The 12,792-nt window shown below is 41.7% G+C and overlaps 1 protein-coding gene across 3 annotated transcripts in view; it reads right to left on the bottom strand.

Moving 5' to 3' along the window:
• The window catches only part of CCDC102B (coiled-coil domain containing 102B), a 264,105-nt gene that overhangs the window by 29,050 nt on the left and 222,263 nt on the right, over positions 1 to 12,792 (bottom strand). For all 3 annotated transcript variants that reach the window (XM_007524081.2, XM_060174023.1, XM_060174022.1), the window contains one exon: positions 2,764 to 2,934. In XM_007524081.2, the coding sequence (XP_007524143.2) occupies positions 2,764 to 2,934 (171 nt within the window). The remainder of the gene's footprint in view (positions 1 to 2,763; positions 2,935 to 12,792) is intronic.

Below are 12,792 nucleotides of genomic sequence, written 5' to 3'. Positions count from 1 at the left end.
TGTTTGGGAACAAATATGTCATTGACCCTGTCATGATTATACACTTCCCTTGTCAATGTTTCAGTTTCAGGTAATCTCTTAAAGGCTCTACTGACAAAATAGTAAGGTTAATGGCCCACCATCTCTAACAGAAATTTGAATTTTAATGCAATGTGTGCACAAACACACATACACACACACACACACATACACAGAGAGAGAGAGAAAGGGGGGAGAGGAGAGATAGAGAGGAGAGAGATAGAGAGAGAAACAGAGAGGTATGATCTAAGAAGAATTAAGCCTTCTTGAGATGCTGGTGTATTTTTTTTTTTTGAGCTAGGGCCTAACACATGCATATTTTCGCTATTCCTGGGCTGCTTTTCATTTCAGACAAGGAGGGGAGAGTTACCGCAAGGCCAGAGCTAGTCCTGCTGCTACAGAGCTTGCCCTCTGGCGCCTGTAGTCAAGCCTGGGGGGCATCCCTGGACATGCTACAGCTCCACCTGTGTAACTATCACCTTCCCTTGGCCCTTTCATGAGGCTTTGTGCTCATTTTCAGTTCTTTTGACACTTCTTTTATAGTCCAGCTTCACTAGATGGCATTCAATAGTGCAGATATATTTTCATAAGAAGAAACACATTGGGGAGGAAAAATGTACCAGAAGCCTACTGCTAATTAATATAAAGGACAAGAGAGAAAACGCACAGGACAAATGATTCTGCTTCTGTGCCATGTCATCACAGAAAGAAAATTCAGTCAGTCGCTTTGACTGGAAAAGTTTAAGTTAAAATTCATTGTCAAAGGAGTCGGGCTGTAGCGCAGCGGGTTAAGTGCACATGGCGCAAAGCGCAAGGACTGGCATAAGGATCCCGGTTCAAGCCCCTGGCTCTCCACCTGCAGGGGAGTCGCTTCACAGGTGGTGAAGCAGGTCTGCAGGTGTCTATTTTTCTCTCCCCTCTCTGTCTTTCCTTCCGCTCTCCGTTTCTCTCTGTCCAATTAACAAAGACATCAATAACAACAACAATAATAACTACAACAACAATAAAAAACAAGGGCAACAAAGGGGAAAATAAATAAATATAAAAAAATGTAAAAAATTCAATTTCAAGTCATAGGGGAAGTATCTTTGCTGTCAGAGCACAGGACTTACATGTCTGCGGCTCCTGGCTCAGTTGTTGGCACTGCATGCAGTGGAGTGGTACACACTACTCATGTGAAATAAATTTTTTTTAAAAAACTAACAAATTCGATTTCCATCTGTGAAAAGCATTCTGCTATTGAATGTATCCTTTGGAAAATCATTCAAAAACTGTGCAGCCCTTTGGTATTATTTCAGTCCAAGACTTTTGGGCTGAAAAAAACTGTCCACCAGGAACACATGGAGTACTTATTGTAACATCATATGAAGTAACTGCTGTCCTTTGAGGTCAGGCTGTCGGTCAGTCAGCTTGGCTTTTAGGACTTTTGCTTTCAGAGAGGGGGGAAGATGAGAGAGAGAGAGAGAGAGAGAGAGAGAGAGAGAGAGAGAGAGAGAGATAGAGAGAGAGAGATTCTCTGCAATTGTCGCTAAAAATCCCTCCCTGCTGCAGACCTCAAGCTTCCAGAAACGCCTTGCAGAGATTCTCTGCAATTGTCGCTAAAAATCCCTCCCTGCTGAGACCTCAAGCTTCCAGAAACGCCTTCACTTCACAAACATTAGCAACTGAACACCTTCTCCCACAAAACAAGACTCCTACTTTCTTTTAAACACTAAAGAGCATATTGTGGAGAAGATGCATGGAAACATACAACCATAACTTATGTCTTGTGTCACTGATAATTAGGTTTAAAGCTGAAAATTGAAAACCGTCAGTTTTTTAAAAAAATATTTTATTTTATTTATTTACATTGGATAGAGTGGGGGAGAGACACCTGCAGCACTGCTCCACCACTTACGAAGCTTCCTTCCTACAGATGGGGACTGGGGGCTTGAACCCAGGTCCTTGACCTTTGTAACCTGTACGTGCTGCTGGGTACATGGCGACTGGGCATCTAGAGTTCCAAATTTCAGTAATACCAGGCCCAGATAAACACTAGTTTACACACAGAGACACACATGGGTAAACACTAAAAGATGCTTGCAACCACAGAGAACACATTTAAAATACAATATTAGTGCCACAAAACTGAGCCCATTGTTTATGACCCGTGTTTCTCGCTCCTTACACTTAACATCTGATCCACTTTAAAATGAACAGAAATGGAGACTGCAAGGTAGCTCATCTGAGAAGCTTTGCCATGAATACAATCCTGCTATGAGCCTAGCCCTCACTGCACAGAGGACAGCTTTGGCGCTATTCTGCCTCCCTCTGTCTTTCTCCATCTGAAACAGTCACGTTGGCTCTGTCTTTCTCTATCTGAAACAGTCACATTGGAGTGATGAAGCCCAAGAAATGGCAAAACAAACAAAAAAAGTGCCAGGTGGTGGTACACCTGGTAGAGTGCATGTGGTACAAAGTTCAAGGACCAGGCGTTTAAACCCCCAGGCCCTATCTTCAGGGAGTGAGGGAAGCTTCAAAAGTGGTGAACAGAGTACAATAGGTATCTCTCTCTATGTCACTATCCTAAATAAAGAAAATAAATATTTAAAATATGTTTAGAACACAATAGAAATGTTATAATGTTAAAAGACTTCTTTAAAAAAATCCTAAATGAGAGAAGGCCTTGGTAAAGGAACAAACGCTCTTTCTAGTCTATAAAAGTCTGGTTGGACTTGACCCCACACATGCCCATATGGCCAGTACCTCATTTTCCTTTAGGTGAAGCTCTTGCTTTAATCTTTCCACTTGGCATCTCAGTTTCTTCACTTCAGCCTCATTTTGATCCACCCACTGGTTTGCACACGTTACTTCTGCTGCTTTTGCCTGGAGCTGTCGACTTAGCAGGTGGTAGGCTTGCTGGAGGTCCAAGAGTTCCTTTCAAAAGAAGAGAATAATTCCGCTCATTAGAATGAAATCTGATCCAGTCACAAGGCTGGCAACCTCTTCTGACCAGGGAGCAAAGCATTCTAGGGAGAATATAGCTGAGGCTATAAGATGTGCCCACCATTACAGACGGAAGGCAGATTCGCATGCGGCTTAGCCTACAAAACAGACAATACAGCGCTTCACATTCTTGAGGAAAGGATTCATGCTCTGCCAGTCTGTCTTGTGTGTGTGTGTGTGTGTGTGTGTGTGTGTGTGTGTGTGTGTGTGTGTGTTTGCCTCCAGAGTTATCCTTGGGGCTTGCTGTCCACTTGTTATTGTTGTTACTGTTGTTATTGCTATTGTTTTTGCTAGAGAGATATCTCCGCTGTTACTGTTGTTATTGCTGTTGTTTTTGCTAGAGAGAAATCTCTGTTGACAGAGAGAAATCAAGAGAGGGGCAGGGAAGACAGAAAAGGAGAGGGAAAGATAGACACCTGCAGACCTAATTCACCACTTGTTAAGTGACCCCCTTGCAGATGGAGAGCCGGGGGCTCAAACTAAGATCCTTATTCCAGACCTTGCACTTTGCACCATGTGCGCTGTGTGTTTTCCAAAAGAAGAAACCACATATCCACCCTACATGAAGAGTCAAAAAAACAGAAGTGAAAATAAGTGCAAGGAAAAGTGTCTATCTGCTAAATCAGCAGATACACCAAGAGGAGGGACACTGTCTGCTTTTTTATCAGTTTTTTAAAAATATATTTTATTATTTATTTATAAAAAGGAAACACTGACAAAACTATAGGATAAGAGGGGTACGACTCCACACAGTTCTCACCACCAGAACTCCATATCCCATCACCTCCCCTGATAGCTTTCCTATTCTTTATCCCTCTGGGAGTATGAACCCAAGGTCATTATGGAATGCAGAAGGTGGAAGGTCTGGCTTCTGTAATTGCTTCCCCACTGAACATGGGCATTGACAGGTCGATCCATACTCCCAGCCTGCCTCTCTCTTTCCCTAGTGGGGCAGGGTTCTGGGGAAGCAGAGTTCCAGGACATATTGGTGGGGTTGTCTGTCCAGGGAAGTCTGGTTGGCATTCTGGTGGCATCTGGAACCTGGTGGCTGAAAAGAGAGTTAACATACAAAGCCAAAGAGGTTGTTGATTAATCATGAACCTAAAGGAGTAGCGCAGATAAAGAGTTGGGGAGGGGGATCTCCTTTCTGTAGATAGTGAGCAGGCATATTTTAGTGATATTCCAAAGGGCCTGTGGCTATAGTTTTTTTTTTTTTTTCCCTGAGTGTGAAAACTGTTTTATCAGTTTTCTAAGCAAAACAGGTATGGAGTTGCCTTAGTCCACTGGTGAATGGGAGGCTCTGAAACCATATAGCTCTGAGCAGCTGGAATGACGGCACCCAGAGAAGAAGCAGAAGTGTCTGGGGAAATAGCTCAGTTGGTAAAGCTTCAAACTTTCATGCCTGAGGCTCCCTCTTCAATCCCCAGAACTGTGTGTAACAGAACGGTGTTCTAGTTGTCTCCTCTTTGTCTCTGACTCAGGAGAAACTCTTTCTCATGTAATAAATAAGATGAATCTTTAAATGATTTATTTATTTGATATTGTAGAATTTGAGAGGGAAGGGGGGATGTGATAGAGAAGGAAAGAGAAACAGAAACATCCATAGTAGGGGTGATAGCATAATAGTTATGCAAAAAAAAAAAAACCACCTTTCCTGCCCAAGCTTCTAAGGTCCCAGGTCCAGTCCCCAGCACCAGCATAAAACAGAGCTGAACAGTGCTCTGACCTCTCTCTATGCATATGCATCTTTCTCTCTGAAACTGTTTCTCATTTAAATCAAACAAATAAAATATTTAAAACAAGCAAATAAAAATAGAGACACCTGCAGAAGTTTCCCACATGCAGTTGGAAACTGGGGGCTTGAACTTAGGTCCTAGTACACCATAATGTGTGTACTCTAAGACGTGAACCAACACCTCACCCCATAATGAAATGTCTTTAAAAAAGCAGCATCATCAGAGACGAAAAAAACACCGGTGTGTGAGAACACCAAACTGCCTGAAGTCCCAGCTGTGACAGATTGAATCCCAGGCACCATGTTATGGGAAGAGTTCTGTGAGACTATGTGAAAGCTGGATAGAACTTAGGGGAGCTCTCCCATCCTTGGATGGAGGTCTGGAAAGACACCCCACTTGTTAGCCTCTCTCCTTATAGAGATGAGCCAAGAGGGAAAAGTCTCCCAGACTCAGTTTCCCCTTGTTAGTATCTCAAGCTCGCAGAAAGCCTACAAGCCTATCACACTTAGTTTCTCCCTGCAAGCAGCAGGCCAAATGGCTGCCTGCTTTAGGGTTCACTCAAAGTTCACACATCCACTTCACCTTTTGACCATAAAGGAGAACACACTTTATCATACACCTCTAACACCAGACAGTGAGAAACCCCAAATCCTATTTCCTTGTGCCCTTTGATATGTATGATTTACATCAAGTTTTTCTTTTCTCTACCTCACCTTACTGGTTTAACCCCTATGCTTCTCTCAAATGCCTTTGGATGATTAACTTGCCTGCATCATGGAGACTAACCATTTTGACCTTTATGTATCTCATCAATTCTTGTCATACCAGCCCCCTACCATAGGGGCAAGCTGACCTTTAAGAAACCTGTCATTTCTGACACATGTGAAAAATGTTCTTTGTTTAACTCAGTATAAAAGCCTGTACCCATATCCAAATAAATGAGTATTTGTACCAGAATACTCCGCGACTCCTGTTGTATGCTTTACATTGGGTTCTAGTTCTCCCCCGCCAAGAGAATTGGATCAGTCCAGTTAGTTTCGCGGACCTGCTTGGCCCCGCCCCTAGGAACCCCGCCTGAGTTAGAGAGTTCCACAATTGGAGAGTTGAAGAGAGGCCAGAGTTCCAGGCTGAGAGAGTTCCTGAGTTCCAGAGGAAGAGAGAGTGCTTGCGCCGCTGCAAAGAGACAGCAGAGTTCTGTTTGGTGATTAGTTTGGTTTGGTTTATGAATCGTTGTTCCTGAATAAAGAAATACAGCTTCCCTGCCCAGCCGTATGTCTCCGCATCTCTGTTACCCGCCAGTGAAGCTAGCCCGGCTGGCTGGAGCCTCCGAATTTTAACAACAAATGGCGCCCACATGGACCTGACCTGCACATCTCTCAGATAAGTGAAGACAATTTGGCTACCTATGTACTATGGCCTTCTCTTCTGCTTGTGAAGAGATCTCCAAAGGCCTCTGCTCTTTCTTCACGAGACTGTTTTGCTGTTTCTGGAACATTTATCTCTGAACCACTCTGTGGTTTCCACTCACTCGGGCGAACTCAGAACAGCCAGCGGGAATAGCCAGCGGGCGTGAGGCAAGGCGCGGAGCTGCTGTCTCCACCTGTTCAAACAGCCAGCCAGCTGGCTGCGCCCAGACAACACCGCACACCGCACCCGCAGCCCCGCAGCCCGACAGCCTGCAGGAGGCTGACGCCAGCACACAGGAGCCCGATGCCTCCACGCAAGAGCCCGATGCCAACACGCTGGAGCCCAATGCCACCACACAGGAGCCCGATGCCAACACGCTGGAGCCCAATGCCACCACACAGGAGCCCGATGCAACCACACAGGAGCCCGATGCCAGCACGCAGGAGCCCGATGCCACCACACAGTAACTTTAAGTTTGGTAAACAGTAACTTTAAGGCTAAATTCTTACTAGACAAAGTTAAATGAAAAAGGTTTTCAACGTAATTCTCATAAAGATAAAATTAACTTACATTTAAAGTCTGAGATAAAAATTAGTTAACAATCAATATATTTTAACTAAGTTGGTCTAAACAAAAGGTTAAATAGACTTGTTGATATGTAAAACTCTCCATTACCTTCTCTATAATTCCTACTCTATTAGAAATATGCTAATAACAAGTTTTGTTTCATAGTAAGTAAATTGCAGCCAGCTGCCTTTGGGACTCTAGGCCATTCCCCGCCCCCATGCAAATGCCCGTCGAGGCAAGTAGGCCCCCAGAGGCAAGAAATGTTTTTTTTTAAGCTGATAAAGTTTAGCCCACAGAGGCAGAAATAGCCCCCTCAGGCCTTCCCTTGGCAGCACACTGGTTCTTGTTACTTGCTTACATGTTTCTCCATGTTTGTGCCAGTTTCTTTTTTAAAAATGCCTGTATTAGATATGTTTCTGTTCACCCCACACCCTTGATACTATAGTTATTTAAAAAGAAAAGGGGGAATTGTTGTATGCTTTACATTGGGTAGTTCTCCCCCACTAAGAGAATTGGATCAGTCCAGTTAGTTTCGCGGGCCCGCTTGGCCCCGCCCCTAGGAACCCCGCGAGAGGGCAGGGTTCGACAGTTGGAGTTGAAGAGTTGCAGAGTTCCTGAATTACAGAGTAAGAGAGAGTGCTTGCACCGCCGCAAAGAGACAGCAGAGTTCTGTTTGGTGATTAGTTTGTCTTAGTTTATGAATCGTTGTTCCTGAATAAAGAAATACAGCTTCTCTGCCCAGCCGTATGTCTCTGGTCGTCTCTGTTACCCGCCTGTGAAGCTAACCCAGCTGGAGCCGCCGAATTTTAACAACAGACTCCTCCTTTCTGGATCACACAGTCCCTAAGAGCCGGTGAAGGAGGTGTCTTGCCCCCTGGCTGGATCCCCTCCACGGGAGTACCAGCAGAGTTTCTGCTCTCGCTACTTCTCTTCTTTTTCTTCCATGTCCTCCTTTGCCACTTATCTCCTTTTTCATAATACATCTCAAAAAATAAGTTAAGTTTCAGAATAAATCTCAAAAAATAAATGTGACAGCACTGTATTCTAGAGCATATAATTTGCATGTGTGAGGCCCAGAGGTTCAAATCCCAGCACCATCATCAGTCAGAGTTTAATAGTGCTCTCTTCTTTCTCTTTTTAATTAATTAATTTATTTATTTTCCCCTTTGTTACTGTTTTTATTGTTGTTGTAGTTGTTGTTGTTATTGATGTCATCATTGTTAGATGGGACAGAGTGAAATGGAGAGAGGAGGGGCAGACAGAGAGGGGAAAAGAAAGACAGACACCTGCAGACCTGCTTCACTGCTCCTGAAGTGAAATGATGACACCCCTCCCACACGCAGATGGGGAGCCAGGGGCTCAAACTGGGATCCTGACTCCAGGCCTTGCACTTCATGCCACATGTGCTTAACCCTCTTTTTTTTTTTTTAATAGTTTCATTTATTTATTATTGGATAGAGACAGAAAGGAATTGAGAGGGGTAGAGAAGGTACAGAGGAAGAGAGACAGACAGCTGAAGCCCTGCTTCAGCACAACTTTACCCCTGCAGGTGGGGACCAAGGGTTTGAACCTGGGTCCACTGTGCACTGTAATGTGAGCAAGTGCTGACAACCAGGTGCGCCACCACCTGGCACCTCTCTTGCTCTTTCTTAGTCTCTTATAAGAAGCAGGAAAAAAAAATCTATAAGAAAGTGATTGATCTTCTAATTCATGTTATTAATTATAATACAAGATATCAATTTCTAAGTTGCAATCATTGGACTTTTTAATAAAGCTTCATTTTTAATTAAGGTTTGCTACACAAGGTCAACAGAATTATCACTGTAGAAAAAAAATCTTTATCAGGCTTGAGCCTGGCCCCTACCAAATTGAAGGAAGCTAAGGTGCAATGTGATCTTTTGCTCCCTGTTTCTAACACACAAAGGAAGAAAGAGAGAGAAAGAAAAAACAAAGGAAAGAAAAGAAAAGATCTTTATGTGCCTGGAATATCATTCACTCTAAGAGCAAATGCCTTGAATGTGTGAACCCTGGGTTGGCTCTCTGCCACCAACAAAACCCAACCAAATTGAACCAAACAAAACAGAAGAATGAAAACACATTTGTTAAAATTACAAAGGTGCCAAGCAGTGGTACACCTGGTAGAGCACACATGTTACACTGTGAAAGGACCAAGGTTCAAGCCCCTGGTCCCCACCTGTATGTTGAGGGTTAAACAGTTGAGTGGTTAAGCAGTGGTTAAGCAGTGGTTCAAGTGTCTTTCTTTTCCCATTCCCTCTCCTCCCCCTCTCTCCCCATACCCTCCCCTCTCCTGCTATCTGATTCCCTCTTGTCTCTCTCTTTCTCTCTACTAATTTCTCTCTATTGCTATTCAATAAATATTTTAATTTTTTTCTTTAAAAAATCATAAAATTGTGTTTCTGTCCTTAAAATCTTGGGCATTGTTTTGAATGAGACAAGCCAGAAAGAGAAAGACCAATACCAAATTATGTCATTAATAGGTAGAACTTAAGAACAAAGAACAATAAGAGAAAACATAAGGTGAAACTTGGCCTGGATGTAGCATATTGTAGCAAAGCAAAGGATTCTGGAAAAGGAGAGAAAAGGACAGGAGGAAGAGACACTGAGATCCTGTTGTGTTTCCTAAACACCAATCAAGTGGAGATGAGGCTTTGTGCCAATGTGTTAAAAGACTAGATTGTGGACATATGCTCTATCTCCTGGAACCTGGTCTATATCTAGGTTTTGGGACTTTGTTAGGAAGTGAACCACCTGGAACGGAATTAGGGAATACTATGAAAGGAAAGGTCTCACCTGAGTGATGAAGCTGAAGGGTTGTCATTCCACACCTGAAGTCTCTGGACATAGTCTGAAGTGAAGCATGCTGGGGTGGCACTCGCTGTGTTGATTAGGTTGCGATCAGCGGATGCAAATATTATTCAATAAGAATTGGGAGAAGCATATGGGAAAGTGGGCCCTACCCTAGAGTCCCAGGACTGGGGGAAGTTTAGGCTCTATAGTGGAAATCTGAGGTTCCTGCTGTCTTAGGGTTCAAGAAGACAATGGATAGTTATTGTTAACATCACATTATTTGGTAATTGGGTTAACTTTGAAAAGTCCCTTTGTTAGACATACAATCAATTTTCCCCCTCTCATATTAATTAAATAGTGATTTATATGACTACAACTTAATAGGTGTGTACATAAACACCATTCCCACCACCAAAAGATTGTGTCCCAGACTGGGAGTATGGATCGACCAGTCAACGCCCATGTTCTGCAGGGAAGCAATTACAGAAGCCAGACCTTCCACCTTCTGCAACCCACAATGACCCTGGGTCCATGCTCCCAGAGGGATAGAGAATGGGAAAGCTAGTGGGGAGGGGATGGGATATAGAGATTGGGTGGTGGGAATTGTATAGAGTTGTACCCTCCCTATGATTTTGTTAATGTCTCCTTTCTTAAATAAAAAAAAGGAAACAATGCATTAGTTGGTAGAAAAGAGTAGGACAAGGGGAAAGAGTCTAAATTAAAATTATCTTAATGCAGTGATTATTCATTTTTAAAACAAGCCCTCATTTATATGAATTATCTTGGAAATTACTCATTTGCTTTTTCCCAGAATTTGGTTTAAGTTCAAATTTGCCACAGAACTCTGGATACTCAGCAGCATCTGAAATAAATATTAAAGTAAACAAACAAACAAAAAAAGACTTGATTGTAAACCATTAACCCCCAGTTAAAAAAAAAATCACTGTGCCACAGTCCTACTATGATTCCAGAATGCTTTATACCAGCTAACTCTGCTATTGAAGAGCATTTCTACATGTAGTCAAATAATATCAGAAAAATCAAAATCCTTAGCTAAGTAAAAAGGCAGCCACAGATCTGATCTACCCAAATATGACTTCCTGTTGTTCCCTAATTCTCTAATTCTGCTGATTCTCTAATACCCTGTTCCTATCATACTAACTGGAGAACCTAGACACATTTGACAAAACTAAGAAGAAAAAAAAAGAAAAAAAAATCCAAACTGTGCTGAATTAAGTACATGCAAATAATAGAAGATACTCATACAAATATAAAATACGGTAACTTAAATATTCAAAAATGAAAGCAAAACATTAAATCAATATTAAAAGTAAATCATTTTGAGTTTAGAGTCTATAATATAAAACTAAAAAATGGAAATTCTTAAAAAAGCCTGAATCAGTTCAACTTATATTGACGATGCTGATACAGTTAGTATTTGAATAGCATTTATAAGTTGTTTATTTAAGAACATTTTAGGTAAATTCAGGATATTTCTTTAATTTCCTTATAATACTAGATAGTATTTAGCACATATAAATTATATAGAATAACATATCCATCACTGGTGGAGTGGGGGTGGAGATGATGGGGAATTATATGTGTATATTGTAATATCAATTAACTTGCAAACCATGATTAAATCACTATTATTTATAATGAATGTATATAGATGAATTATTCTAGAACAACTAGGTAGATTACTGAAAATAGATTTTTCACATCTAATATAAATAATTACAACCACAGTATTAATAAACTAAAACCAAAATTTCAAGGATAAAAATAAAGTCACATATTCCTAGTAAACAGGAGACAAGTATTTTGGATGTTTTAAATTATAACATAGGAACTTTTAAAATGAATTTTTATTAATGATTTAATAAATGGTTTATAAGATCAAAAGGTTATAGGGGTAAAGTTCCACATAGCCCTCATCACCATAGACAGTTCTGTGGCAAAGGAAACTATGAAAGATAGTGGGACATTTTTCTCAGTATGAACCCAAGTTAGGAGATCCTAAAGTGACTAACTGAATCACTATACAGGTTGCATATAGCAAATACAGTAGCACAGACAACACAGAAAATGGAACAGGGGTCCTGGCTGACTGTGGTAAGGCTAATATTACATCTTCACAGTTAGACTTGATAGAAAACATGGCAGGTCAGAGTTCACGGGAGAGAAAATAGAATTCCTCTCAGAGTGAAAATGATTCTGCTTCACACACAATGGGGGAAACACTTTTTATCAATTCAGGTAACATTTTTGACAGGATGAGACTATAGAAATGGAAGACAGATTCATGGGTGACAGGGTTAAAAGACGGGAGAAGGGAAGGAGCAGGCATAGTTTACGGGTCTATCAGGAATCCTTGTCCTGGCAAAATCATTTGTACTTACTTATAGACTTTATCAACATCCAGATGCTGGCTGTGACATTTACAATCATTTTGCAAGAGGATACCATTGGGGCAAGCCCAAGAAACAATGCCTAGACCATTTATTTCTCATGATGGCATGTGAACACTCAAGAATAAAAAAATCAAAGTTTAATGGAAACTCAGCAAGATGCCATTTGAAACTCACATCTTCAGATAGACAAGGTCAGAGTATGACAATCAAGTCATAAAATGCAGAGAAACAAAATGTTGATAAAATACAGAGAACTCATTAATGGGGGAACACTGGTCAAATTTACTGAAGTTAACGTAGCAGGTAAACTGACTCAGCTGTTCTGCTTACGGGAATGTGTTCTACAGGCATGCCCAAAGTTGAGGGACATGCCTAGTAAAAATTATATTCAATGCAATATAATGTGCAAGTTAATAGTGACTGTTAAGAAATTAGTGTCCCTTGATGGCAGAGGACATACTGGGGGTTGTATTGTTATGTGGAAAACTGGAAAATGTTATGCATGTACAAATGATTGTATGGACTGTCAACTGTAAAACATTAATATCCCAATAAAGAAATTAAAACAAATTAATCGAGGAAAAACATATTCTCATAAAAGGAACAACTGGAGGAATCAGTTACAATCAAACAAGCTCTACAGGAAGTTCGAAAGGGACTCTTCGAAAGCAAACACACCGGGGTCGGGCAGTAGCGCAGTGGGGCAGTAGCGCAGTGGGTTAAGCGCACATGGCGTGAGCTAAAGGCCCAGTTTGAGCCCCAGGCTCCCCACCTACCAGGGAGTCGCTTCACAGGCAGTGAAGCAGGTCTGCAGGTGTCTCTTTCTCTCCCCCTCTCTGTCTTCCCCTGCTCTCTCC

The sequence above is a fragment of the Erinaceus europaeus genome, chromosome 15 (genome assembly GCF_950295315.1).
Source record: "Erinaceus europaeus chromosome 15, mEriEur2.1, whole genome shotgun sequence".
In the NCBI taxonomy this organism is placed as follows: Eukaryota; Metazoa; Chordata; class Mammalia; order Eulipotyphla; family Erinaceidae; genus Erinaceus; species Erinaceus europaeus.
This window is presented reverse-complemented; position numbering and strand designations above follow the sequence as displayed.